This window comes from Alternaria infectoria, assembly GCF_024043175.1.
Source record: "Alternaria infectoria strain BMP 0036 chromosome Unknown scaffold_1, whole genome shotgun sequence".
Classification (NCBI taxonomy): Eukaryota; Fungi; Ascomycota; class Dothideomycetes; order Pleosporales; family Pleosporaceae; genus Alternaria; species Alternaria infectoria.
Window position 1 is genome coordinate 2,397,275 of NW_026250690.1, and position 27,975 is coordinate 2,425,249.

The 27,975-nt window shown below is 52.8% G+C and overlaps 12 protein-coding genes across 12 annotated transcripts; 6 read left to right on the plus strand and 6 right to left on the minus strand.

The window, feature by feature from the left end:
- Positions 1-225: 225 nt before the first annotated feature.
- J4E92_000804 (uncharacterized protein) lies at positions 226-821 on the minus strand (the record flags this gene model as incomplete). The annotated part of the gene is made up of 2 exons (XM_051492218.1): positions 226-337; positions 397-821. 2 exons carry the CDS (start codon positions 819-821, stop codon positions 226-228), a joined length of 537 nt encoding a protein of 178 aa, XP_051357730.1.
- A 1,360-nt stretch (positions 822-2,181) lies between these two features.
- Positions 2,182-5,787, plus strand: J4E92_000805 (uncharacterized protein; the record flags this gene model as incomplete). Its single annotated transcript, XM_051492219.1, has 2 exons — positions 2,182-4,086; positions 4,138-5,787. The coding sequence occupies 2 exons, from the start codon at positions 2,182-2,184 to the stop codon at positions 5,785-5,787; spliced, it is 3,555 nt and encodes a 1,184-aa protein (XP_051357731.1).
- A 647-nt stretch (positions 5,788-6,434) lies between these two features.
- On the plus strand, positions 6,435-7,679 carry J4E92_000806 (uncharacterized protein; the record flags this gene model as incomplete). The annotated part of the gene is made up of 1 exon (XM_051492220.1): positions 6,435-7,679. One exon carries the CDS (start codon positions 6,435-6,437, stop codon positions 7,677-7,679), a length of 1,245 nt encoding a protein of 414 aa, XP_051357732.1.
- A 93-nt stretch (positions 7,680-7,772) lies between these two features.
- On the minus strand, positions 7,773-9,653 carry J4E92_000807 (uncharacterized protein; the record flags this gene model as incomplete). The annotated part of the gene is made up of 1 exon (XM_051492221.1): positions 7,773-9,653. One exon carries the CDS (start codon positions 9,651-9,653, stop codon positions 7,773-7,775), a length of 1,881 nt encoding a protein of 626 aa, XP_051357733.1.
- Positions 9,654-11,120: 1,467 nt separating this feature from the next.
- Positions 11,121-11,764, plus strand: J4E92_000808 (uncharacterized protein; the record flags this gene model as incomplete). The annotated part of the gene is made up of 4 exons (XM_051492222.1): positions 11,121-11,137; positions 11,212-11,262; positions 11,360-11,684; positions 11,732-11,764. 4 exons carry the CDS (start codon positions 11,121-11,123, stop codon positions 11,762-11,764), a joined length of 426 nt encoding a protein of 141 aa, XP_051357734.1.
- Positions 11,765-12,081: 317 nt separating this feature from the next.
- Positions 12,082-13,206, minus strand: J4E92_000809 (uncharacterized protein; the record flags this gene model as incomplete). The annotated part of the gene is made up of 1 exon (XM_051492223.1): positions 12,082-13,206. The coding sequence occupies one exon, from the start codon at positions 13,204-13,206 to the stop codon at positions 12,082-12,084; it is 1,125 nt and encodes a 374-aa protein (XP_051357735.1).
- A 1,418-nt stretch (positions 13,207-14,624) lies between these two features.
- J4E92_000810 (uncharacterized protein) lies at positions 14,625-16,104 on the minus strand (the record flags this gene model as incomplete). Its single annotated transcript, XM_051492224.1, has 2 exons — positions 14,625-15,456; positions 15,509-16,104. 2 exons carry the CDS (start codon positions 16,102-16,104, stop codon positions 14,625-14,627), a joined length of 1,428 nt encoding a protein of 475 aa, XP_051357736.1.
- A 1,375-nt stretch (positions 16,105-17,479) lies between these two features.
- J4E92_000811 (uncharacterized protein) lies at positions 17,480-18,814 on the minus strand (the record flags this gene model as incomplete). Its single annotated transcript, XM_051492225.1, has 1 exon — positions 17,480-18,814. The coding sequence occupies one exon, from the start codon at positions 18,812-18,814 to the stop codon at positions 17,480-17,482; it is 1,335 nt and encodes a 444-aa protein (XP_051357737.1).
- Positions 18,815-19,551: 737 nt separating this feature from the next.
- CSR1 (phosphatidylinositol transfer protein csr1) lies at positions 19,552-20,384 on the minus strand (the record flags this gene model as incomplete). Its single annotated transcript, XM_051492226.1, has 4 exons — positions 19,552-19,747; positions 19,799-19,905; positions 19,957-20,126; positions 20,189-20,384. The coding sequence occupies 4 exons, from the start codon at positions 20,382-20,384 to the stop codon at positions 19,552-19,554; spliced, it is 669 nt and encodes a 222-aa protein (XP_051357738.1).
- An 883-nt stretch (positions 20,385-21,267) lies between these two features.
- On the plus strand, positions 21,268-22,994 carry J4E92_000813 (uncharacterized protein; the record flags this gene model as incomplete). Its single annotated transcript, XM_051492227.1, has 5 exons — positions 21,268-21,349; positions 21,403-21,465; positions 21,515-21,563; positions 21,609-21,690; positions 21,735-22,994. 5 exons carry the CDS (start codon positions 21,268-21,270, stop codon positions 22,992-22,994), a joined length of 1,536 nt encoding a protein of 511 aa, XP_051357739.1.
- Positions 22,995-23,346: 352 nt separating this feature from the next.
- J4E92_000814 (uncharacterized protein) lies at positions 23,347-25,261 on the plus strand (the record flags this gene model as incomplete). Its single annotated transcript, XM_051492228.1, has 2 exons — positions 23,347-23,352; positions 23,393-25,261. The coding sequence occupies 2 exons, from the start codon at positions 23,347-23,349 to the stop codon at positions 25,259-25,261; spliced, it is 1,875 nt and encodes a 624-aa protein (XP_051357740.1).
- Positions 25,262-25,932: 671 nt separating this feature from the next.
- Positions 25,933-27,966, plus strand: J4E92_000815 (uncharacterized protein; the record flags this gene model as incomplete). Its single annotated transcript, XM_051492229.1, has 5 exons — positions 25,933-25,994; positions 26,063-26,182; positions 26,241-26,457; positions 26,511-27,651; positions 27,713-27,966. 5 exons carry the CDS (start codon positions 25,933-25,935, stop codon positions 27,964-27,966), a joined length of 1,794 nt encoding a protein of 597 aa, XP_051357741.1.
- Between the last annotated feature and the right edge of the window lie 9 nt (positions 27,967-27,975).

The following is a 27,975-nucleotide window of genomic DNA, read 5'->3' on the forward strand; positions in this document are numbered from 1 at the left end:
ATAATATAGAGCTTAGCGCGCTAAGCCTCTAGCGCTGCATTTAACACGTAAAAACATTTACTTTATATACTAATCTATAGATATAGTTATTAACTAAAATTCTATAATAAAGATTTTAATAGAAGCTGTTATATAAGTTATGTTTATTGCTCGCGGGTTGCTATTACTTTGCGTGCACTGACCCATCACTTCCAGCGCATAGTCAGTCATCTGAGTCCAGCACCACTACTGCGAGACGTCCTCAATCGTAATGGCGCCCGTACCGTTCAAGAAGTCCATCTTTCCAACATCAACGCCCTTCATCCTCAGTATGTCGTACGCAGTCACGATGTGGAACCTACAGTCATCAGTAAACCTTCATCACGAGCCTGAAACCTCAAGCGAATGTTCACTCACCACATGTTTGGATGCGCAAACTTTGTGACATAATCCAGCGCCGGCAGCCTCATCTGCTTGACACCGCCAAACTTCACGACAACCTCGTCATCATGCTTACCCTCGAAGTCCTTCTCCGAGAAGCCCTCAAGGTACTTGATGGTTTTCTCAACGCGAGCCAGTAACTCGGGGAAAGTCTGCTCTTCGTCGGGCAGCGTCATGCCTTCCAAGGCAGGGTTCACGCGAGAAGGAATGAACTTGGCGGCGTCGGTGAAACGGTAGACCTGGTAGCGGAAGTCCTTCATGTCCGGGTGGATGGATGCAGTGAGGAAGTCATTGGGGTCGGTGGCTTTGGCGTGCTCGTAGCCTTTGTTGATGAAGAAGTGTGCGTTCTTGAGGCCTGTGATGACGGGAGCGATGGCGACTTTGTGGAATGAGAGAGCCATATTGGGTGGTAGTTTGGGAATTGAAAAACGTGTTGGAAGGGTGAAGACAGTGGTAGTTTCAGTCTCTTGTTGATGAAGTTGGTTGATGCTAGTAGTTGCCCTGGCGGGGTAGTCGACTATTTATGTTCCACTTCTATCTATCTCGCACCTTCTCTCAGTATAGTGAACATCAAGCTCACTACGCTCCACTTGGCATCAGCACTCCACCGTTCATCCCAAACCGGACCCGATTCTATTCAGATGGTTACACGACTGGCGGTGATTACGGCCTGGATTACAAAGCGGGTGGGTTGCAATCTAGTAAAGCCCCGTGATTGACCAATCAGATCATGACGCGATTGACCGGACCCACTTTCGCGCCGTCGGCCGCGAGCCATCAACACGCGAGATGCACGGCTACGGTGAGACTACACGCGACGCAGGGCCACTATAATCGATATGCGCCCTTTTCTTGGGTTATTGCCTTGGTTCAGACAAATGAGTGTGCTGACAAAAGTCGCAGAGTTCCGCGCGGTTTAGGCCTTTGGATGCCTGACATCGATCGCATCAGACCTCTCTGCGTGAGGAAAGTGCGCCTCGCTTTCCTTGTGCGACAACCCTACGGACGAACACTCGTGCGCTTTCTTCGTGAAGCGCCAAATTCACCTGTCTCTCGGTGCAGCATGTTCTAAACATCCAGATCAGCCTAAGCAGTCGTCACTACCAATGTAAAATGGGGATCACGCGTGCCAGCAACGAGGCTGCGATGAGATAGGGCGCATATAACAATCTGGTCGATATTTCTCGCAGTACACGTGAAGAAATGGCTGACCGTACCTTGATCAGGTCAACTGCTAAGCCAGTATTGGACCAAGCCTGACGAGCGTCACAGGTAAAGTCGGCGATCTTGTTCCAGCGAGTCAGCCGGTAGGACGAAGTTTTCTGATCTTAGAGCAATATACAGATACCAGTTGGTTGTCATTAATCCTACATCTTACATTCACCAAGTCAACTTGCGCTCCGATTAATGATGGGCGCTTGCTCAAAGTGCAATCTGTTTCAAGCGAGCATGGCCCATGACCCATGAGTATCGGTCAATGTTTTGCATGATTATGGATCGTCGAACGTTTTACAATTGACATCCACAAAGTGCTTGTTCAAAGGCAAGTCGATCCTTTGTTTTCTATCTACTAAACATGCCACACAATTGTATCCTGCTTGCTTAGCAGTTTGGGTCGATCGGCACCGACATATAATGATCCTGTGCCGGTACTGAAAGTAAGCCACCACACCCAGAGCTTCACTTTACCGGCATTGTTTCATCTTCACATCAAGCTCGTTTCCTGGTACTCGTTGCAGACAACGCCCCAGTCCGATCGACATGCCACCCAAGAAAGGCGGCAGCAAAGTCCCAGCAGGCAAACAGCTTAACGACGTGACGAAGTCTGAGTTGCTTGACGAGATTAGAGCACCCAAATTCACCGGGAACAAGTGCATGAGATGCGATGAGTTCAACCATGGTCATATCAACGAATGCAACGCCAACGCTAATTCCAAGCACTGGTCGAAGGGTCTTGGTAACTTCGCGGACAAGCAGGCTGTGGAGAAGTTGTTTCAGACCGAACGTGCCAAGCTCATTGCGGACGGAACATACACTCCTGTCAAGCAAGTAAGCAAGCCTGTCGCGCAGAGTCAACCCAAACCCGACAATAAGATGAAAAGCGAACCTCAGAATGTTGAGTCTACTATTCCAGAAGACCCCGCATCCAGCAGCGCACTGAACGAAAAGCCCGCGACGCCCGTCAAGAAGAGGACGCCTATCGAGACTGAGAATGTTGGCAAGCTTATTTACACAAAAGACGAGACAAAAGCCCAGAATGCCCAGGCTGATATACCCAAAGATGGTCTAGCGAACGCCGCAACACAGCACGAAGGTCCAGAACCGGCGGAAGGCGAGTTCAAAGTGATCACCAATTATGTGCGAGTGCGCAAGGTACCTTCTCAACTCTTTACATATGCCTTGACATTCTATAGACCAAGTCGCGACCCAAAGAAGCCCAATGCCCGCGTAGAGCTCAACAAGCGACAAGAGATCGGACGTGTATTCGATGCGATGATCGAGAAAGATGTGCTGGAACTGGACAAGAACCGGAAGACATGGGCAACCGACTACAAGAGTCTTTGGTGCGACACTGCTCTCCGGAGCCCTCACGGAGATCAGGAGGAGTGGGATACGGCAAATTTTGACTGCAAACTCCTTGATGGTCGAACATATGACGACGTATACGCAACTGTGAGGAAAGGTGTAGTCTTGAACGATATCGACGACGTCCTTCGTAAGGAACACATCACCAAAAGCGCCGACTACATTCGGGCTCTGAATGCTCATGTTGCGAAATGTGTCCGCAAGTACAACGAAGCGGAGAACCGATCGATTACCCAGCTTGGTGCGAACAAGTTCTACCTTGATCGAGGTTTCAAAGAAATGGTCGATAAGAACTCCAACAGCCTGGGCTTGCGCGCAGTCCGCGGTTACTACATGTCGATAAGGCCCGGAGCGCTAGGTCCCGTGCTCAATATCAATGCAGCGACAACAGCCTTTTTACCTCCAATACTGGTCTCGGACTTGTTGACTACATCGCTCAGTCAAAATACTGTCGAGAAGATGTTGAGGGGCAAGCGCGTCAGGCTGATTTACCGACGACAAGAGTTCCAAGAGACCAAGGATGCTGGATTCTCCATGAACGACGAACTCCCGCGCACGAAAGTCTTTCAACAATTTGGTTTGCCTGCGAGCGAGCAGAAGTTCTTCACAGTCCTTGCTGACGACAAAGGCGCCAAGGTTGACGTCAGCCCAACAGATAAGGGTACCTCCGTCATCCAATATTTCAACAGTGAGAGAATCTCAGACTCCCCATGTTATATCACGCTAACAGCTGTAGAAATGAAAGCAGAAATATCGGGTAGCCCGTCACCTGCTCAACTTCTATGCGTCAATGTTGGCAAGCGCGTTCAATCATCTAGATCGAAAGATGCAGGCAAACTAGCATTTATGCGTCAGCAGACCTTGGACGGCGCTCAGTGGATCCCGGCCTGTTTACTCGAGATCCTGCCTTTTCAACCAATGACAGGGCAGATGAACCCGAAGCATACTGCCGAGATGATGAGGCATGCTTTGCACTTACCCGCGGAGAACGCAGCTCTGATTGATCAAGAGGGCCTGCGGATCCTTGGTCTCAAAGATCAGATCGAGGATCAAAAAGACACAACTAGCAAGAAGTATCTCGTAAGTTCCAATGGCGCAAGAGCTGTTGATCGCTGACTTACAGTTCACCAGGACCAAGGCTTTCAGCTCGACAACAAACTGATATCATTGGCCGCCAGATCTTTGGAACTTCCCCATCTGTCGTACGAGAAGCGCGGTGACCCCGACGTCGAACACACCGTCAGTACACAGCCTCATACAAAATTCCAGCCACTTATTCACGTCGACCGGTCAGCTTGGAATCTTCAAGGCGCAGCATTCATTAAGCCTGGAACGCTGAAAAACCTTCACGTCGTCGGGCTGCCGGGATGTCGTCAAGAACACAAATTGGCTATTGTCAAAAAGGATTTCACTGAGCAATTGTGTGCTCATCATGTTCACACCACGTCTGGAGACCATGCTAACCAGTTGGGGCAATACAAAGGAATTGAAGAAGATCTCAAGTCCTGGTTCACCATGTGTCAGCGGAATGACTGCAACCTCGTCTTGTTGGCCGAGAAAGACTTCGACAAATACGCAAAGATCAAACGAACTGGCGATTTTGAAGGGTACCACACCATCTGCGCTATCGGCAGCAAAATCCAAGATGACAGGAACAACGATCATAACAGGACCGGCAATCGTTGGCAGCATCTCTCCAACTTAGCCCTCAAAGTCAATTTGAAGTTGGGTGGGGACAATCACTGGCTTGACAACGAGATGTTGGACAAGCTACTGGGTGGAGAGGAGTCCAGACGAAGCACCATGATCTTAGGATCAGATGTCACCCACCCCGGCAACGGCTCGAAGATTGGTACGCCCAGCATCGCCGCCGTTGTGGGTACTGTTGATGCTCAGTTCATGAGCTATCGCGGTTCGATGAGACTTCAAGCTGGTGGCCAAGAACAGATCGATGAGGCGAATCTCCGCAGTATGGTCAAAGAACGGCTTGAGACTTGGAAGTCGTGTAACGATGACAAGCTTCCGACCAGGATCTTGTTCTATCGCGACGGTGTCTCTGAGTCGCAGTTTGCCAACGTGGAAGAGTCTGAGATCCCACAGATCAGAGAGGCGTACGTTGAGGCTGGAGGCAATGTCATAGACCTCAGTGTATGCTTCTTCGTTGTCAGCAAACGTCACCATACACGATTCTACGCTGCCACTAAGAACGCAACATACCAGTCTCGAGAGAACACCCCGACCGGATCCAGATTGTATCAAAACGGCAACGTCAAAGCTGGTTTACTTGTAGACAGCGTAGTAACAGCGCCGGAGCCCTTGAACTTCTTCTTGCAATCTCACACTGCGATCAAAGGCACCGCACGTTCAGCCCACTACTACGTACTCCAGAACGACACCGACATTGGGACCGCGAACCTGCAGGAGTTGACGATGATGCTATGCTACACCTTTGGGCGATCGACGACCGGTGTCTCGTACGCAACCCCGGCATACGCCGCGGATAGATTATGCGACCGCGGCAGATCCTACATTCGTCACTGGGCAGAGGATGAATTTGCCAATCCTATCTTTGAGTACAACACTTACTATGACGGAAACGGAAAAGAACGCAAGCCCACCGACGTCGAGATCTTATCCGAGAAACGAGCGATGGTTGACGCGCTCTTGCACTCTCCCAGCGTCTGGGGCAAGAACTACCACGACGACCCAAATGACAACAGTAAGCCGCTCAGGCTGAACCCGTGGCACCCAAACCTTGACCAGGGTATGTTCTGGATGTAAGAGGAGATTCGGATCGTGCGGTGAGAGGCTATGGGACTATGGATTCCCGATACGTATGGTGTCTTCCTTTTCTTGGCTTGATCTCCTTTGTAGCTGTATGCGTTGGTGTTTCTGGGTTTCCTGTTGCTCTGGTGCTTCTTTCCCTATGTTTTCGTGCGTTGCGTCTTGTGTTTTCGTCCTTCGGTGTTCCTTGTCATCTTCCCGTTGTCGTGTGCTCTTTTTGCTTTACTTAGACTTCGATTCGTACTCTCATTCAATAGATTTGTCACTCCGCTCAAGTATCTTCAAACTTGCGTACTATGCAGATGCTGGTGCCTCGGGTTTCTTGTATCGCGTCGCGACGCGACCGGATCGTTGCGATGATGGAAAGTAGGAGGGCTCGCGCGTTGGCTCATCCCACGTTCGCACGAACGGGAAGTTGACGCGTCGACCCGAGATCGGCAAGCCATAGCTCCCACGCTACATCGTCGCCGTCATCATCAACCTTATAGCCGAATTAGAGATTAGTTTGCCGAAGCAATGGACAAGATGGCTGATCCCTGGTCTCCTTCAATATCCGACGAATTTGTCGTCCTCCCCAAAGGCCCATATACAGTCGCATCGCATCACGACCCGTCGCATCGTCTTGCCCTACCACACGGATCAAAATGACGGACACGAAGACTCCCCACGATCTGAACTGCCTTACCATCGGCGAACTCGAGAAGCTTGCCGCAGAGCGCATGGACAAGCAGACACGCGACTACTACAATGAGGGTGCAGACTCTGGATCGACGCTGCGCGAGAACATTGACGCATACCAGAAGTATCGCATTCGGCCACGCGTACTTCGCGACATCTCTTCTATCGACACGACCGTAAACGTTTTCGGATACAAGAACAGCATACCCCTCGGTGTCGCACCAACCGCTATGCAATGTCTCGCACACGACGACGGAGAACTAGCAACCGCTCGCGCATGCGCCAACAAGGATATCGTGATGGGCCTGAGCAGCTTCAGCACAACCAGCCTCGAAGACGTGAAAGGCGCATTGGGCGACCATCCCGGAGCTCTACAACTCTACCTCTTCGAAGAGCGCACCCAAAGCCAGAAGCTCATCCAACGCGCCAAGAAAGCCGGCTACAAAGCTGTCATGCTCACGGTCGATACTCCAGTCCTCGGACGCCGGAACTTGGAGATAAGGAACCAGTTCAAGCTGCCGAAACACCTCAAAGTAGCAAACTTCAACCGTGATGAGAAACACGACGAGGGTGTCAAGGTCGAGAAGAAAATCACCTCACCATCCACGGAAGCGAACGAGTCGCGCAAGAGGAGCGAGGCACCCAGTGCCACTGACGGCAACAAGAGACAGCCACCACAAGGACCGATAAGCTTTCACACGCACGCGCCAAACCCGACCTTATGCTGGGAACGCGACATAGCCTGGCTGAAAGAACAATGTTACCCTGAGATGGAAGTCTGGGTGAAAGGCGTAGCGACGGGAGAAGACGCACTACTAGCCTGCCACCACGGCGTCGACGGTATCGTTGTGTCGAATCATGGTGGGCGTCAACTTAATGGCGCATTGGCTACCATCGATGCGTTGCCCGAAGTCGTTGCTGCTGTGCATTCACAAACCGGGAAGAAGATCCCTGTACACGTTGACGGAGGAATCAGACACGGTACGGATGTATTCAAAGCACTCGCGCTGGGTGCGGACTTCGTCTGGGTTGGCAGACCGATACTTTGGGGATTGGCATACAAGGGGCAAGAAGGTGTTGAACTGGCGCTGAGGTTGCTGAGCGATGAATTCAGGTTGTGCATGGGACTTGCGGGTGTGACAAAGGTTGAAGACATTGGACCAGAGTACTTGGTCAAGATGGATCGGAGTGGATTTGTGAGTCGTCTTTAGAGATTATGAGCATACATTGCTGGGTAGCTCTGGATCTACATACTATTGATACGACTTTCGTATATACAAACGGGCTCGGATATGTTACGATACCTACGCCGCCTGTCTCCTACTCTCGATAAAGTCTACGTAGTCGAAGAAACTCTTCTTGTACCTTCGCACTTGCGTCGTGCGGTTCACAGTCTGGATACCAAACTGCTGGTCGTAGTCACCAAACTCCCAGTTGTCGGCCCACGACCAAGCAAACGCGCCGATGAAATTGACACCGTCTTCCCAGATCGCCTTCAGGCCTTCGTTCAGATACGTCTGGTAGTACCAGCTCCTTGGGCTGTCAAATTCCTGGTCTGCTTGCTCTTTTTGCGCCTCGGCGAAGACAGGGAAGCCGAATTCAGTGACAGCCACTGGAGAACGCCATGTGTTCCAGAGATAATTCAGGTAGGTGCGGAAATAGCTGGGTGTCAGATAGACATATGATTGACTGCGGTACCCGATGTCCCAGCCAGTGGTGGTGAGAGTGCTCTGAGTTACGCAGTAAGGTCGGAGGGGATGAGTGATGTTGGCAGCGCAGTCAGCGATGGTGTCATTCGGTGGTGGACTGACTACTGTGGCAGTGTACGGTTGGATCGAGAAGAAGTCTGCAGTGCCGTTGATGTATTGTAGATCTTCTTGGCTCAACGGTACGTAGTCGTCAACACTACTCTTGAATGATTCCGGGTAGTCTGTTCCGAGGAAGATAGGATTCGCAAAGGTAGCTAGCTGGAAGGAGTTGAAGTGATTGGCAGCGTCGACGTCAGCGGGGTCATCTGGATTGCGTGGGACGCCAAAGTTGTCGTTGAATGTGAGCGACATCTTTCCAGTTCCACCAATGTCATCGTGGTAGAAGTGGTAGAGTCTCGCATGAGCTTTGATGACAGCATCGATAGATCTTCCGTTCCGCGCACCCAGGAGAGGCTCGTTGAAGGTCCACCAGATTGGCACACGGTCAGCAAAATGTGTCATGACAATCTTTCCGTATTCGACGAAAGCATCCTCCCACGACACATTCTTGTAGCTACATTGGAAACAAGAGTCCAGATAGCCAATGCCTCCAGTTCCGGGCTTGATAAAGACATCGCTGATGTTGTTGTAATATTGGAAAGGAGAGTCGTTGTGGTAAAGCATGACAGCGGGATGCATGCCTTTTTCCAAGACGAAGTTGATAAGATCGTCGTAGTGCGAGAGACCTTGCTTGTTGACTGGTGTGCCTGGTAAGATGAACGGCAGAATCCGAGTCCAAGGAATGGAGAATCTGTAATACTTGATGCCCATGGCAGCAATTCGTTCGATGTCTTGCTTGTACAAGTAGTAGTGTTCGTTCGCGATCCAGTTCGGCGCTTGGCCCGGGTTGTTCAAGGCAGCAACGTCGTTGTGAACGGGTGTCCGTCCCTCATCTGCGACGGCTCCCTCGATTTGGACAGCTGATGCCGCCACGCCAAGCATGAAGTCTGCAGGGAAGGAGTAGCATTGCTGAGGTACCAGTGGCTCAGGTGGTGGCAGGATGAGCTCGCTGGTTGGTACTGGCGTCGGTTCAACTGTTGTAGAGTACATCCCGGTCGTGAAGTTGACCCAAGGCACGGTCGTCCAGAGAGCAGTCCAGGATGCGTTTCCGTATGGGCTCCCCAAGTCGGTCGGTGATGCGGTGACATTTGAGTTCCAGTTGCCCCATTGTGTTGTCGTCAGATTTGGCACCAAGCTACTGAGCGACGCGTACGGTGGTGCATAGGTAGTAGTGGTAGTGGGAGCTGGGGCAGATGTTGCTGTACGAACAGTCTCGGTCTGTGTGAAGCTGAACTCTCTGAAGGTATACAAGGGCAGTGCAGTCGCATATGTTTGATTTGCCGAGCATTGCGGTCGCGAGACAGGCCCTTCAGCAGGGACGTAGACTTGCTGGGCGAGAGCCACAGCGCCATACGCAAGAAGTGCTTGAGGCTTCATGATGATGGCCAAGGAACGCTTGATACATCTTGGTATTCTCTGCGGAGCTCTTTATACCTCTGTGGCTTTTCAATCGGACCGTGGGGCTGATTCTGACGGTGGTACTCATCGTCATCGGCATGTACAATCGCTTGTCGCTTCGCAAAACCTCGCAGCCCTAGTCCCGTCGTGAATTAATACGAAGGGCGTGGTGCGGCCTTGATCCCTTTCCGGGGTTTGGCGGATTGAATTCCTCGGTCGAGTTCGGTCGGGCCCAATTTCGGTAGTGCCTGGGTGCTTTGCGGGGGGCTTGCGGGGTCGAGCTTGTTGTGATGACGAGCGGGATGCAACGTCTAAGCTCCAACGTTGCTTTTCATGAATTGACCAGGCTCATGGTCCTAGCAAGTCTCGGGGTTTCTTAGTGGTTGTTCACGTTGTTGCTTCGCTGTCCTTACTCAAACAAGGTTAGCATGTTCTCCATCGCGCAGACTTCCAGGGTTCAAAGGTTTCCTGTTTGTGCCCGCAACAACGCGTGTTCAACCCTCTCGGTCTATCATTGCGCGACACCGCCAACCGACAACCGAAACTTCGCGGATGCCTGATTGCATGAATCGAGTGCCCATAGCAATGTCTGCTCAGTCTCCACCGCAATGGCGGACGCCAAGACAAGGGACGGTCTGAGTCAGGTGTATCGATCGGACTAGCTATCACATTCGCTCATGCAGTATGCTGCTCTTTCGATATGTAATTACCGAGCAGCTTGACTTCTAGCTGCTCAATCCCCGCAACATCTCGATATCAAGATGGGCTCATGTCAAGAACGTGTCTCATGTTCGACTTCATTTGACAACCTACCCTCAGAACCGAGTTCTTGAGAGATCAAGTAGAGGGTCTAAAGTTGTGAACTATAGGTGAACTTAGAGATCTGGGACAGGTTTCTGTGAAGTGGATGCATTTGTTCCAGCTTTGACTGGTGATGGACTTGTTTGGGTTGTCTGGTCGCTTCGCTCCTGACAAGAAAGTGCAGCTCGCGCTTTCAGGATGTCGCCCTGGCCCATTGACTGAGGAGATTCTCGACGACTGGCAGATTGCAGGATTTGTTGTTTCGACCGGGCTTCTGTTGACACTAGTCAAAGCAGAGTCTGAGGGTTGCAGCTCCTTCCGCTTCATAGCATTGCCAATGTCATGATTTTTGAACAGATTATGCTCGCTGCCACGACAAGTCCACAAACGGACAGGCACGCGCAGATACCATGAGTCGCATAGACTTGGACATAGAATAGCGTGAGTGTATAGTTGGAGGTTTGAGCAGTCTTGGTGTTGGTGTTGGTCTCGAGAAGCAAAAGATGACGCTAGCGGGGTCCGTGCGCCCACACGAATTTCGTCGTTGCCAACCCACTTGCCGAACTTCACGACGCTCACGACAACTCCAGCGACGACGCACCCGAAACCCGCCCAAATCGAATATCCCCCCGATAATCTACCAAAATGTCTGGAAAGCGCGGGTACGTAGTCCTCAGCCGCGAATTGGGCAGTTTGAGGCTGTCGTGCAGAGGAATGTTGGCTAACGAGTGTGCAGTCGAGGTTCTACCTCCGGTAACAAGCTCAAGATGACTCTTGGTCTGCCAGTGTACGTTTGACCCCGATGCGATCGCTCCGCCGAAAACCTTTCCGTTCGCGAACACGCATACAAGGCACACAGGGAATGCAGGCTAATAGAAGCACAGCGGCGCCGTCATGAACTGCTGCGACAACTCCGGTGCCCGCAACCTGTACATCATCTCCGTCAAGGGTATCGGTGCGCGTCTCAACCGCCTGCCCGCTGGTGGTGCCGGTGACATGGTCATGGCGACCGTCAAGAAGGGAAAGCCCGAGCTGAGGAAGAAGGTCATGCCCGCCGTCATTGTCCGCCAGAGCAAGCCATGGAGGCGAGCAGACGGTATCTACCTGTACTTCGAGGACAACGCCGGTGTCATTGTCAACCCCAAGGGTGAAATGAAGGGCTCCGCCATCACTGGACCCGTCGCAAAGGAGGCCGCTGAGCTGTGGCCGGTACGTGTGCACCCGCCACCAACAGAATCAACACTAACAACATCCAGCGTATCGCCTCCAACTCCGGTGTCGTCATGTGAGGTGTCTCTTTTCCTGCTTTCGATCACATTCATGGGTTTACGGGCACGGCGAAAATGCATTTACGGGGTGAAGGATTTGGGAGACGACATTGCAACCACGATTAGCAATGGGACGACCTTCACAATACCAGTCAAATGAACATTACGACCAAAACCACACTTTTGTTCCTCATTGCAGTGACGGATGAGTGACATGGCGGCAGTGCACCAATAGGATCAACAGCACAAGGAGCGCGTCAAGGAAACGTTTTGCGATTGTCGGACTCTGTTGATTGATCTGACATGAAGACAGGAATTATGTACTAAATCCACGCACATTAGACCCTAGGCTCATCGGCTGAGCACGAACTCCTATCGCACGCAAGCATCTGGAAGTCTGCCTCCTCGACAACGTCCTGCGCCCATCGCATCTGTATCATACTTCTCGCCTCAGCCTCACGCTTCCTCTGCCCACCCACGAACTTCAAGTTCTCGTTTCCAACAACACCCGTCGTGACAACACCAGTGCTCGGCGCACCGATTCCTTGCACCTGGCCATTGCCGCCCTGCATGACGTTCGCATAGCTCGACGACATGGTCTGTACTCCAGAAACGAAGTCCTGACCGTCAAACTCGCAATGTCCTCCCGCAGGTGTATTGTCCACAGTCTGCAATGCGTTGACCTGATCAGCGCTCAAACCTGCATCTGCACCGAGCTGCTCATAGGCTGTAACAGCCTGTGGAATGCTACCCTGAAGCAACTGGAGCTCACTCTGTGTAGATTGGAAGTGGATCCTCGTCTGAGACATGACTGTGGCAGCGTTCTGAAAAGCGACTTGCGGCGGCATGCCACCGCAGTTAAGCTCAACAGCCGAGTTGGCGTAGTTTTGCATCTGTGCTGGGATGAAGAAGCCGGACATCATTAGCGAGCCGCCCGAGACCCCTGTGAAGACGATGTTGGACATGTTGACTGCAACCCGTTGCGGCAGTTCGGTTTGGATGAAGTCGTTGACGGCCTGGGCGTGTGCTACACCATCTGTACGTTGAAGACCCGAGCCTCCTCCCCAGAACAGGTTTTTATCGGGTGCCAGTAGCGCAACACCCATGGTGTTGGCCTGAACAGCTTGGTTCGGCATGTCGAAGAAGCTCTGTCCACCGTCGCCGTGGAGCAACACGTTCGCGCCCAGGGTGCCGTTCGCCGATGTAGCTGCCGCACCGGGGACGCCCGAAGCTGGAAGGAATTGGTCTGCCGGTGCGGAGATTTTGAATCGAATTGGCAGGTTGTTGACCATGACCGTGTCATCCAGTATCATGGAGCCATCGGTGGCGGTAGAGATTCCCTGGGGCACCTGAGCCGCTTTTTGAAAGGCTGTCGCTTGTTGCGCGTTGCCGTTACCTCCGCGGTTGCGTTGTGGCAGCGCCGAAGTGAGAGAAAGCAGCGAGAGAGTGATGAGTCCGTGCATGATTGCGATAACGAATAGCTCAATAGACGAGAATAGAAATTAGGTTATTGAAAGAATGGACCGGCCAGGAAGAAGAATCGAAAGAAGGGTGGCAGACGAGAGATACCGCACGGCAGTATAGCGGGAAGAGAAGAAAGGAAAGAAGTGTGGGGGATTCCCATACATCTATACTGCATGAACGGCATGCTACAAATCACTAAAAGGCCTCGAGCCTGCGAAACACAGTTTCTTTCACTCCTAAACGCGTACGAGTATAGCCAAGCCTACAGGTCAGAGCTTCGCCTTGCCTCTCTTGAGCTTAACATGACTGAGTTCCGCCATTGAGCGGTGCGGTCTGGACAAGGCTTATGGAAGCTGTGTTTGATGCGCGAATGTGCAGCAGCTGTGGTTTGAGCTTGGAGGCCTTGGTGTTTCGGGCCGGGGCTTGGCGTGCGATTGCGGGTAACCGAGAGTTTACAGAGCTATCTGGAGTGCGTCAGGCATACGAGTGTTGTGCTATTCATAATTCCATCCAGTTCGCATGCGCATTGTGGGAGGTGTCGCGATGTTGATCTGCGCGGGCAGAGGAGGGAGTATCTCGGTGTGGAGGGTCCGTGCGTTGGACTGAGGCCGCCATCATCTGCATGCATGATTCTCCCGTCATTCACACCTTCACGTACTTGAGATGCTTCCTTCTGATCGCTTCTCACGATTTCTGTTTCTATCTCCAGCAAGAGAATAAATATACAGACATTTCGTCTCTGCAGTAGTCATGATAACCAAAATTTGTAAGAAGCCTGGGTACAAACAAACAGCAGGACTTCATGTTCCTCACAATCGACGCGCTGTTATATGAGCAAAAAGAGTCAACGTAACAACTTCATCGAATGCTAAGGGAGGCAAAAAAAAAGATGAAAGAATGCCACCTGGCCGAATCGCTACACTATTGTTAGTAATGGAATTTGAACTAAGTGCGATTCAAGCTTACAACGACCGATCTTCGCATATCTAGTAATGACTACAAGTGCGACGCTTTACCACTTAGCCAAGGAGGCAATTGTTGATGACTAAGAAAATTAAAATGGTACATATCGACATGTCAAATGTGGGCAAGAGCACGTTGACGTGGTAAGCGAGGTTGTGGGGCGGCAGCGACGACGATGTCTAGGAGTGAAACTGGGGACTATCCGACTGTCACGATCAGGACCACGCAGAGAGAGAAATGCAAGTTATGTGTGACTTTGATATTGATATCGATATTTGATGGATAATCTCTTAAACAAAACCGCTATGCAAAATACCTGAAATCTCAAATGCTACAGAAAAGGGTAGCTGTAATGCTAGAAGTAGCTTCCCAATCCTTCCTCCAAACGCCACGCTTATGCTCATGCAAATGCCTCGCTTCATAAATCGTCAATCTCGAAAATAGCAGGAGAAATCTAGGCAAGGCCGAAAACACCCCTCAACCGCCTCCAGAGCTCCTTGCCCATAGCTTTTCGGGTATCCTCAGTGCGCAGCGCGGCCTCCTTATTCTCACTCGCCCTCCTGAGCAGGAAGTTGAGGCATTCGGTCGTGGTACCCCAAGTCATGCACTTGACGACCTTGGCCTGAGTGTCCGCCTTCATGGTCTCGTCTTGGACTAGAGCCTGGGAGATCTCGTCGGCCATACCTTGAAGTTGGGCGTAGGTAAGACGAGGTAGGTTCTCGGGGGAAGTGGAGAGCATTTGTTGGGCGCGGATCTTCTGGGCGGCTTGGACGGAGGCGAGGTTGTGGGTTGCGAGGACGATGTTGACCTTGGGGAAGGGAGTGCCTGGTGTGGGGGCGGGGACCTTGTCAGTCCATTGTTGGCGGACTACGGCATCAGCGAGGGCATCGTAGTTGGCGTCGGTGCCGGCTTTGGTGTCAAAGGTGAGATGCTTGGGCTCAGATGTGAGGTAGGCGCCGCGTACAAGCTTGACACCAGCGATGTAGCCTCCCTTTGAGGCGCGCTCAAGATGCTCGGCCAGGCGCTTCGAGATGTCGCGCAGGTAGCACTGGTATGTGATGTAGAGAACCGCACGACCATTCTCGGGCTTGTTGTACTTCTGCTGCAGGGCTAGTGTCCACTTCTCGAGTCCACGGTTGGTTGCCTCTTCTTCGGCACCAGGAAGGAGGCTGACACCCTTTGCGGCGGCGGCATCGCAAGCTGCCGTGATGGCATCCCACATCTCAGGGGTGGCTTCTTGCTGGTTCTGGAGGAGGTTGAGGGCATGGCGACCGAGACCGGACCATCTACATGGCGGTTAGTAGGTGCTTGTGTCTAAGCCATCGAGTCAAGACTTACTTCAGTCCAACAAAGTCACCCTCCTTCGCCATATCAACGCTCTGCAACATTCCCTTCCTCCACACCTCAATCTCCATCTTGGTCTCTTCGGCAGTCGGTGCCTTTCCGCCTAGAACCTCGAGCGCGTACTCAAACAGGATACCGCCGTATCCAAGCGTGCGTGCAAATTCGGTGTTCCTGACGACCTCATCTTTCTTCTCGCCAACGCAGTACTGCGCATAGAAAGTCTTCTTGAGTAGGTTGGACAGCACCGGGTTTCGCTCGATGCTCAAGAGGAAAGACTTCGAGTCTAGCATGCGCCGTAAGATGCCGAAGCAAGCATTGAGCAGCAGAGGCCGGGATGACACGGCTGTGATGAGGTAGGATCGGAGGACGGTCTCTGTAGGTAGGCGTCCGAGGACTGCTTTTGTCTGCGCTATTTGCGACTCTGGCTGTGTCGACAGGAGTTGTGAGGTCGAGACTTGTGATGAGGCGGGGATAGACACATTCTGTCGTGCGCTCTGGGAGACGTAGCGCGGCGTCTGTGCAAGGGTTCGGGATGTGTGTGCGAGCGCGAGGCTCTGGAAGCGGTGGAGGTTTTGTCTCCGGATCATCATGTTGATATGTGGGTGTAGTCTGGCGCTCAAGTGGTTGTGTGAAAGGTGGTGTAGTTTGCACTTCGAGTTGGTGAATCGGCACGGGTTATAGATTTTCGGTGTATGCAAACTTGAGAGGGCGAGCAATTCTGGAGGTCTTGTGACTTGCTTTCCATTGTGGTGAAGGCCATATATACCATGGTTGGTACTCTTGGTGCTCCACGATATCGCACGCGATGCTCGGCTTGCGTCGGATGCGGTCATGTCGCACTAGTGCAGCTTCATTGTTGCTCCAGATGGTGCCAGACTGACGCAGACGCCGGCTTATCGCCCGCGCTAGACGGGCCGATGATTGGACAATGCCGCAACGCGTTCCTGTGGAGTAAACGACATGTCTGGCATTCATGGCGACGCGATGGTGTTGAGGTTTGTTGCTGGATGTGATGTAATGACCGTTGTAGAGTTTGTGAGAAACTCATCGTGCCTGTTTCCCGTGTAAGCCGGTGACGTAGCATCATCAACTTCCAGTTTGCGATCCCTTGCTTTTGCCATGGCTTTGACCTCCAAGCTGCCATCGTGACCTTCGCAATGCCTGTTACCCCACAGTCGGCGAAATGCACAACCACCTGGGCAGCCGCTCCTCACATTAGCGTCATCTTGCCAGCACAGCTCCGTTCGCGATCTGTGTTGGGTTTGCCGCCCACGCTGAGAGCCGAGCGTAGCCATGGCGGCATCGCTCAAAGTCCAGGACCAGCCCCCAGTATTCAATTCTTCTGACCACATCATCTCCACTCAGACTCTGCATCGGTACCACGCGCACCGGTATCGGATATTATGGAGAAGAAGCAAATTTTGTCATGGCTTGATGTTAGCATGGCGACCGCGAAGAGGGCCGTTCTGGCTGCGGAAAGCGTCGGGGACCCACAATCACCCACGCCGACTATGTTCCAGTCTGGCTTCGCGTCTTTTCCAGCTGATGATACGATACCAGCTTGCACTTGGTAATTTCACTGCGGAGACGTGTCTTGACGAGTGCTTGAGATCTCCAGGTGACCGCATTCTGTTGTGTACGCGTCTGCCAATCCGTTTACTAAACGCCGAAGCTAATCTGCCATGTAAGCGTCAGGTGATGACCTTTAGGTCTTGGCCATCAAATTATGGAGCTTATCCCCAAACAAAATCAAGCACTGACTAGAAGCACCTACGCGTCTTCTCCTGCTTCTGCTTCCCCACTTTTACCCAGACTAGATCCCAATCCAGATGCTATCCCAAGCTGGCCCTCTCCGGCGCATGGCACGAAGGCATGATAGTCACTGTCCTTTCTTCAAGTCCGCGTTTGAAATGATCTCTAACACGAAAACTGCTCCTACAACATGCCACGACGAAGCGACCTTCATCACACCGCACCAGCTCCTGCTTTCGGCATCTGCGCCCCATCCTGTCCGACCTGCACGTCTCCGTCCCCATTCGCACTCTCCTTACTCGCTTCCCCCTCAGCCAACGCCTTGAAAGCTCCCAGGAAGTCATTCTTCAAGTCTTCCCAATTCTCCACGCCCACACTAACCCTCAGCAGCCTCTCGTCCACATCCGCATCGCTCATCCTGCGCCACTCGATCAAACTCTCCACACCTCCCAAACTGGTCGCATGGTGGAAGAGACGCAGATTGGAGGGAAGAGACCGCGCCTGTTGGCTGCTCTTCATGTAGATGCTGAAGACGGGACCGAAACCATTCGGCATCTGCTTCTTCAACCACGACATATCCTTCTCTTGCAAACTCGCGTGAACAATCTTGTGCACGACTTTCTTTACGGCATCTACGTCTTCTCCCTTGCCATTGAGTGAGTCTTGCAGCCAGCGAACAAGATTTTCCGCGTTGCTGCTCTGTCGCTGAACGCGCAAATCAAACGTCCGGAGACTTCGCACGCCGAGCCACCCCTCTAGACTACCAAGGACTGCACCCAGGAAAATGCGCTCAGCACGTAGCGTCTTTGCTTGCTTCAGCCCTTCCGTTCCTTTCGCAGTGGCCAGGATACCGCAAAGCATATCGCTGTGACCACCGATGTATTTTGTACCAGAATGCATGACCACATCTGCGCCCCACAGCAACGGATCCTGTAGACCTGGTGGCGCGAATGTAGCGTCGACGCTGAGGAACGCGCCCCGCTTGTGCGCTCGGGCGGCGTACTTTGCTATTTCGAAAGCTTCTCCTGTGGGGTTCAAGGGTGTCTCGAGATGCACGAGGTCGCCTTTACCTAAGCCGGCGGCGTCCCAAGCAGCGTCATCGGCGTGGAGATCCACGGTCTTGACGCCGTGCATCTTCTTGTGCAGTTCGATCACGCCATGGCAGCCATGGTAGCCACCACTGATGGCAATAACTTTGGGAACAATGTTGACGAGCATGGCATGGAAAGCGCTGAGGCCGCTTGTGTAGCTGACGACATGGTTTGCTAACCCGGACTGACCATCTAGCTCGTCTTGCTTTGCATCGGGGTAGAGTAAAGGCGCTAGGATTGTTTCTAGGCGGTTGGTGCTGGCGGATGCGAGACGAGAGTAGATCAGAGGGGTTTGTAGGTCAACGAATTCGCCTTCTTTCGGGACGGGTTGGAGCTCTGATGGGTCGTGAGGATACCGGAAGGTAGTCGATGTGTGAATCGGTGGGGCGACATCGGTGAGGACATTGATGCGGTCGTCGCCATGGACACCGTGCGTTGAGGGGTGGTATGCCGACATGATGACTGTGGATGGATGACTCTGAGATCTTCGGTAAGCAGATAGCGATATCTGCAGTATTGCGATCGCTTCAGATGCTGTACGAAGGTCAATCTGAAGGTGAACGACACAACCCTTTCTATCAGCGTGGGCGAATGACTCTAAGTCAATGGAGAGGACGCTTATCACGATGACATGACGAGTATTGCGACATCACGCCCTATACGGTGAAAATTGCGGACCACGGCCGCTAGATCTAACCGTTCACGCGATTGGAGTGGAGCTTTGCCGGCAATTGTGGACACAGGCGTAGCATGAGCTGGGGAGTGGGTATGAAGCTATCAAGCTCGTGCGGCGCTTGGTGGAGCCTCGAACACCTCGTGGATATATATACTTGAATAGACACTTGTATACCCGTGAAGTAGCATAGGGACATCCCTCGAAGAATGTTCTTCCGCGCGAGCTCCTGTAGTGCGGAATGACCGGAGATATGACGAATGCGGGGTAAATTGTTGCCCCTCCTCGCGACAAAAAAAGTCGCAGATAGCAGCGCGCCTGCGCTGTGAAAGACAGGGTCTGACAAATGTATCGGAATTGTCACATGTGCATCGAAATGGGTAATTTCGCTGATGGATAGCTTCTCGAAGAGTTATGGAGCCTTGTTGACCATTACTACTGAATCGCAAGCTGTCTATTGCACCAAAAAGTCCTTCTCAGATAGTCGACCATAGTTATATTCCACTCTCATCGAAGAGTATCTACTGGGCTCCGGCATCAGTAATGGTGGGTGGGCCATCCTTGTACTTGATGCTGCCGTTGCTGGAGCCGCAGGCCTCGATCGCTCGGACAACCTTGTAGGATTCGACGTCGCCGTCGGGGACGCCACCGAAGACGACGTGCTTGCCGTTGAGCCATGAGGTAACGACGGTGGTGACGAAGAACTGGGAGCCGTTGCTGTGACGCGTTAGCCATGACTCCGCTCATCCGTGGATATGTAAAACCTACGTGTTGGGGCCGGCGTTGGCCATGGAGAGGAGGAAGGGGCGGTCGTGCTTCAACTTGAAGTTCTCGTCGGCGAACTGGGGACCGTAGATGCTCTTACCACCTGTACCCTACTGCCTGTTAGCCGACTGTCCCTGTGATGTGTTGGGGCCAAAACTCACGTTGCCGCGGGTGAAGTCACCACCCTGGAGCATGAAGTCGGGAATCACGCGGTGGAACTTTGAGCCCTTGTAGCCAAAGCCCTTTTCGCCAGTGCAGAGAGCGCGGAAGTTCTCAACCGTCTTGGGGACGACATCGTCGAAGAGCTCGAAGTTGACACGGCCAGTTTGCGCTGCAGGTATACAAAGTTAGCAATTGCAGGTAATATGCTATGACAAAGCTGGGACGAGCTACCTTTGACATCACCTTGGCTAGTGACATTGCCAGCGTTATCGACCTCGACAGTGGGGCCGGTCCAAGAGCAATCAAAGTAAGCCTTGATGGCCATGTTGTATGCCGAGGGAGTGAAGAAGCGTTTGTTGATAGGAGCGCGCAGTTGGGGGCCTGCACGGAAAGCTGAAAGAGCAGAAGCTCTCGGAAGGTGGGGCATGATGCAGCGCGGGGTGTGAGTCTAACCTGATAGGCAGTTAGGTCATGGAGCTTGGCAGTGAATCGTGAGATAGCAGGTAATTTTCTTCTGGGAGACGCTGCAGCTTTGGAGCTGGAGTCCGATGCCACTTTGCTGGCTGTAAACTCAATTTAGAGCTACACAGAACTGCGACATCGCTATAACAACTCAAGGATCGAGGTGTACAAATCCAACGGTGGCAACTTACAGAAGTATGCTAAGAGGAATCGGGCCGCTATGCAACACGATATGGAAAACGGAAGAGATATAATACAATTGATGGACTACCGACGAGAGGCAGCAGGTGTAGTGTCGGATGGATGACCAGACGGAAAACTTTGGATACCTCAAGCTTGTGCACAAGTCTAGCGCGTTCCCCGATTCGGCGCTCCATCGCTCACGTCAATCGTGGACCTCTGCGTGGGACCGGCCCGCTCTGGAATTGATATCCGCTTCTTCTTACACAGCGAGGAACACGGATGCCCATTGAATCACGCTATATCCGCATGCCGAGTCGTACCATTGCCGAAGTAGTGTTGTCTATAGTTCTTGAGGCCGGCAAGGTCCAAGCGCATGTCACGTGAGATTCGGGCTGCTGTCGGATTGTCTACGCTGTATGCACTTCACAGGTTGGCTTGCTGACAAGGTAAACGCATTCCTGTAATTGAAGGCTTCTGCATCCTTCCTGATTGATATATTCTGTCATATAAATATCCCAAACGCAGGCGCCCATTCCGACTTCCCGAAACTTGTGCAAAGCGCCCTCGGGGGTCCGCTACCGAGACCGTGGTCGATAGCTGCCAGCCCAACTACAATACACCCACATCGCCAAACCGCCAGATTTACGCGCCAGAATTCGGCAATCATGGATCTAAACAGCTTGAAGGACCAAGTGAGCAACCTCACGCTCTACGATCTCAAGGCCGGATTTCGCAAGGCCCAAAATGGTAGGCTGAGGGGGCGCATGAAGCCAGCTGGCCAATGCTAACGCGCTGCGCAGCCGTCATGAACTACACGGAGATGGAGGCCAAGGTCCGCGAGGCGACAAACAATGAGCCATGGGGTGAGCGAAACCTTGTGCGCGACGAAGGCTTCCGCTGACAGATGGCAAGGTGCATCCTCGACTATGCTACAGGAGATCGCCAATGGAACCTTCAACTAGTAGGCGATGCCTGAGGAGCTGGTGGACCACGGCTAACAGAGCAGCCAACTACTGAATGAGATCATGCCCATGATTTACAAGCGCTTCACCGAGAAGGCCTCGGAGGAATGGAGACAGATCTACAAGGTACGTTGAGCGCTCTGTGCCACCACCGTTGCTAACAGACCCAGGCCCTGCAACTTCTCGAATACCTGATCAAGAACGGTTCGGAACGAGTAATCGACGACGCGCGCTCTCATGTCTCGCTCCTCAAGATGCTACGGCAGTTCCACTTCATCGACTCCAACGGCAAGGATCAGGGCATCAACGTACGCAACCGTGCCAAGGAGCTCGCCGAACTCCTCAGCGATGTCGATCGCATCCGGACTGAGCGCAAGAAAGCGCGAGCGAACCGAAACAAATTTGGCGGTGTCGAGGGCGGAGCGGGCATCGGCATGGGCGGCTTCTCGGGAAGCAGTGGAGGTGGCAGCCGCTACGGAGGCTTTGGTAGCGAACAAGCCGACTATGGCGGCTACAGAGGGGAGGTATACGGCGACGGTGGTGGCTTCGGAGGCAACCAGTCTGGCTTCGCAGATACGCAACAGAGGCGCGACAAGTTCGACGAATACGACGAATACGATGAGGGTGATGCCAGCTCAGCACCAGCACGGCGGAGAGAGCCTACAGCGAGTCACACAAAGAAAGAAGTCAAGAAGGAGGAACCTAAGCCGAAAGCACCTGAGCCAGTCGTCGACTTACTTGCGTTTGACGATGAGCCCGCGCCCATGTCGACTTCGGCAGGGAAGCAGCCTGTCACTGCTGCAAGTGACGACTTTGGCGACGACGACGATTTCGACGACTTCCAGTCTGCGGCACCGGCAGCACCTGCATCCAAGCCAGCTGCTTCAGCTTTCAACGTTGCATCTCCTGCCTCGACCTCTCACATCACTTCGTCAACCCAATTCGCCGCACCGCAGGCTCAATCTGCTGCGCAGAATAACAATCTCAGCAACTTGTTTGCGACCGTCTCGCCACCACCCGCTGCGAATAAGATGAGCGCGCCTCCTTCCATGACGTCGAGCTTCTCGCAGCCACCACAACCCACAGGTTACCAAGCGGCCGGCCCGAACTACTTCACTTCCGTTCCTCAGCCCGCGCCCCAATCAGGAGCATCTACTCCTTCTGTCATGTCACCAGGTGGTCGCATTGGCGGAGGAGCTGCCCCTAAGAAAGCTGGCGGTGACGCTTTCGCTTCTCTACTTGCAGGAGCTGCGCCAAAGAAGTCTTCCACGCCAACACAAAAGGTCACCATGGGGGATTTGGCAAAGCAAAAGACGTCACAAGGACTCTGGGGTGCCCCTGCTTCTGCATCTAGCACACCTGCCCCTGCCGCACAGCCATCGCAGTCAGGGTCCAAGCCTGGCGGCGCTCTAGGAGATCTGCTGGGCTAGATGCCATAACAGTGTGCAATGCTTTTTTTGTTTTGGCTTGAAGATACAAAATGCGGCGTATGATACTACGACAGTCGAGAAAGAGCGTAATATACGATCTTATATCTGAAAATAGTGATGATGAAGACCATGAGGACAGTGATGGTTCTCCGCAAATGCGCCTCTTTGATTGGCTGATGTCACCCCTGTATGACCTCCGCGGCCAAGACGCTGTCGACGCGCGCGCAACGTGTGGCATGTGAAAACAACAGCACCGTCCCCTTTCCGGACCCGAACATGCATAGATGCAGCTCTCGAGATTTCTTTTCCGCGTCGCCCTGCTGCTGTGTCCGATAGCCTTGATTGGCACGACATGGCTGTATTTGTACCCCATTTTTCACGGCTGCGCATTCCCAAAGCCCACATCCACGCAGGCGCAAGCCAATGCACCTTTCCGTCTACTCTCCCTCGGTGATCCCCAGCTCGAGGGTGACTCTTCACTCCCCGATCCGAATGCGCTCGTCTTCCCGTCGATCGAGAAGCTCGTACCGAATCTGCGCGATGCAGCCAACTCCACCCACAGACGAGACATCGTAGAAGAAGCAGCAAGAGGTGTCGTCAAAGATGCTGGCAGATGGCTGGAGGGGAAAAGGAAGGCTGTAGACTTGTGGGGGAACGACTGGTATCTGTCGCACATCGTGAGAAGCCTACGATGGTGGACTGAACCCACACACATCAGTGTGCTTGGTGACTTGTTGGGCAGTCAGTGGGTCACAGATGGCGAATTCAGGAAGCGAGCAGGGCGCTATTGGAACGTTGTCATGAGGGGATTGGAGAAGGTGCCGGATGCCATCTTTGGTGCTCTTAAGACTGAGAAGAAAGAACAGCCGCCAACAGAACCCACATCAGAACAAGAAGTTTCAGGAGAAGAGATGATAGACAAGGAGCAGAAACCAGAGAGGAAGGCACTGTGGGGTGGCACAACGGAAGTGCTGGGTGCCGATCAAGACTGGGAGAAGCGTGTCATCAACATAGTTGGAAACCACGACGTCGGTTATGCTGGCGACATCGATGAGTCGCGCATCGAGCGATTCGAAAAGGCCTTTGGAAGTTCCAACTGGGATATTTGGTTTACACTCCCGGACACACTGCGCTTGAACAAGACCACCGAGCCTGCTACACAAGACCTGCCCAGGCCTCCGACACTCCGCCTCATCATCCTGAACTCGATGAATCTCGATACACCCGCCTGGTCCTCCGACCTTCAGACCGAAACCTACTCCTACATGAACCACATCATAACCAGCTCCCTTCCAGTCGATGACAAGACACACGCTACCATACTCCTCACCCATATTCCCCTCGAGAAGGAGGAAGGCGTCTGTGTGGACAGCCCATACTTCGACTTTTTTGAGGAAGGTCAAGGGGTGAAGGAGCAAAATATGCTTTCAGACCATGCTAGTAAGATTGTTCTTGAGGGGTTGTTCGGCATGAGTGCGAATAAAGATGCGGAGGGCAAGGGGCAGGGTAGGAGGGGTATAATACTCAACGGGCATGACCACGCTGGCTGTGACGTCGTACATTACATTCGTCAGCCCGGTGTGAAGGATGCGTGTCAAGTGGCCCATGTGAAGAGAGAGGAGGCATACTGGCCAGCGAGCACTACGAATGCGACAATGATTGCTACTTCGATGGATATCGATGGCGTCGACATCAACGTGGTAGCCGCTAACGATACCATTGCCGAATCCGATGTAACCTCGGACGAGACAGCACCTGAATCGGCACCAGAGCCTACTTCAGAGCCTGAACCTGAGCCTCCCGCACCACCGAAATGGAAGGCTCGTCGCTTCCCAACTCGTCCATACGACATCACCCCAGCCAACGAATGCACTTCCATCAACGATGTCCCTCACATTCGCGAGATTACCCTCCGCAGCATGATGGGAGAGTACTCAGGCTACGCAGGTCTCCTATCAGCGTGGTTCGATGAAAGTAAGGGCGAGAAGGGCGAGTGGGTCTTCGAGTTCAGCACGTGTGGAGTCGGGGTTCAGCATTGGTGGTGGGGTGTGCACATCGTTGACCTGATCTTGCTGCTCTGTCTAGTAGTTGGGACTGTGGCGACTGTTTATGAGCGCGTAGCCGCGGACACAAGACATCCAGCGATTGTTAAGAGCAAGAAGCAAGAGTTGGGCTCGACTAAGAACTCAATGGGGGCGAAGACTATTGTGCATACGACGCGTGAGAGGACGTCTTCGGTGACGGAAGTTACGAAACGAAGGATATAGATGGGTATGTAGTGCATATAACTATACAGCAGGGCTTCCAAGAGCTGCGTTCTTTGTACCAACGTACCTGAGCTGAGTAGCCTAGTGTGCATACCTAGGTAGACCCTTCGGAGACATGGGTTTACCCCGCAATGCAACTCCACGCGCCAGCGTGCACATCTCCACGACCGGGCACCAACGTAAAGAGCGCTATACCGCGACCATTCCCGCCTCATTCATCCGCGTCTCGCGCTACCCCAGCTTTCTGCGCCCTTTGGCCTTGCTTCTTCCTCGACAGCCAAGAAGATGGACTAGGCCCGAACCTTAAATGCTGCGTGATCGACAAGTTCGGACTCATTCCGCTTCCCTGGCAAATGGAGACCTACGTGGATGAGGAAGATGTATGTGCGTGTAAGCAGACTGAAGCGAGTCTTCCGCATTCTTCATGACTTTCCCTGTTATTGGTTCAGCGTCACTGGAATGACATGTCAAAGTAGCCTGACTAGAGCAAAGTAGCCACTCAGCTCCAGCATATTTAGTCTTGTAGAACCGTACCCGGTAGCGCTACCGTGCACCGCGGTCTCATTCCGTGGCACATAGCTCTAGACTAATCAGACCACGTTATATGGACTCTGACCTCGTACTGCGCATCGGGAGGGAAGTCTCCTCTATCATCTATTCACAAACCGGCCATGTCTCTTGAACGCGTCGACTCGGTGGACCCTACAGAAGTGTACGACTACATCATTTGCGGGTAAGTTGACTTCCTATCATCTCCACTACAGCATTCCTCAAATACTCTTACTAACAGATACCCATCAGTGGCGGCACATCCGGTTGTGTAATAGCAGGCCGCCTCGCGGAAGATCTTAACGCCAAAATCCTCGTCCTAGAAGCCGGACCCGACAATGCAGACCTTGAGAATGTGCACATGGCGGGAGGGTAAGTCAGCCATATCAACGGACACTTGTATTGGATCATGCTAAGTTAATTGCCCTAGATGGAGCCAAAATTTCGATAAGGAAACAGATTGGAACATCGTTACCGAGCCCATGCCCAAGGTAGACAACCGCCAGGTCAAGGTCAGCAGAGGACGCTTCCTTGGTGGATCGAGTGGCGTGAACGGCACGCTTTGTATACGAGGCACCAAGCAGGATTACGATGACTGGGAACTGGATGAGTGGACTGGCGATAAGATGTTCGAATACATGAAGAAGGTCGGTTCTGGAAGTGCAGAGATATGAGAGCATACAAGCTGACCCTCATACAGTCCGAGACTTTCCACGAGAAGGACTGGCACAAAGCGGATATGTCTGTTCATGGCTCGTCAGGACCTCTGCACATCGAGCCCCACGACCTGGCACCCATATCTGAACGTGTTAGGGAAAGTCTTGTCGACCAGGGTCTTCCTTACCACGCGGACATGTTCTCCACCGGAGAGACCCCTCATGGATGTGGCGATGTACCGCGAACAGTGCATCAAGGCATACGGAGTACCGCCGCCGACTTCATCACCAAAGGCTATCGACGCGAGAATATTACGATCAAGACTGAAGTCACCGTTGACAAGCTTCTCTTCAGTCAGGATGCCGGAGACCTTGCAGCAACGGGTGTCGCTACGATATCGAAGAACGGCAAGAAGATCGATTACCACGCGAGGAAAGAAGTCATTGTGGCAGCGGGCGCGTACTGCAGCCCACCGATCCTGATGCGCTCTGGTCTTGGTCCGAAGAAACAACTAGAAAAGCATGGTATCGAGTGTCGCGTTGATCTGCCAGGTGTAGGCGGAAATCTCATGGACCACATTCTCTGCTTCATCTTCTACGAGGTCTCCGAACCCAACCTTACGAACGATCACCTCGCATACCACGACGACGCCATGACCTCGACCTACGCGTTATACAAAGAGAAGAAAACAGGCATATTATCTACCTTCCCCTTCGGCATATTCGGCTACGCGCGCCTAGACGAGCGCCTCCAAGACTCACCCTTGTGGAAGGATGCTCCCCGTCAACCCGGACGCGATCCTATGGGCCTCACCCCCTCACAACCAAACATCGAGTTCTGGAACACCGAACTCTACGGCGGACCCAAACAATACGCCGACTTCCCTGTCGATCACAAACAAGCCTTCGCCATGTGTGCCCTGCTCTTTAACCAGCATAGCAGGGGTAGCGTGACGCTAAAGTCGGCTGATCCATTCGAAAACCCCATTGTCGATCATGCGTATCTGGAAGATCCATTGGATATGTTGGTTATGACTGAGGCATGTCGATTTGCGAACGAAATTGTTACGAAGGGGAAGGGGACAAGAAGTCTGATCAAGGGCAGTTGGCCTGATGCCCTAGCGCATCATGGGTTTGAGACGAGGGAGGAGTGGGAGCCGCATGTTAGAGAACATGCCACGACTTGTAAGTCTATACGCGACTTTAGCGGTCGTATTCATGGAGAAACGCTAACGATGAGACATAGGCTACCACGCATCCGGCACCTGCGCGATGGGTAAAGCGGATAACCCGAACGCTGTTCTCGACTCGCGACTTCGAGTGCGCGGTGTCAGGAATCTCCGCGTGGCGGACGTGTCTTCCATTCCAAAGGTTAACAATGGACATACACAGATGGTGGCGTATGGTATTGGGGAGGGGGCTGCGGAGATGATCAAGGAAGATGCTGCTGGGAATCACTTTTTGAAGCTTACTGCTGATGTTAAGAGCATGGCAGTGTAGTGAGCTTCA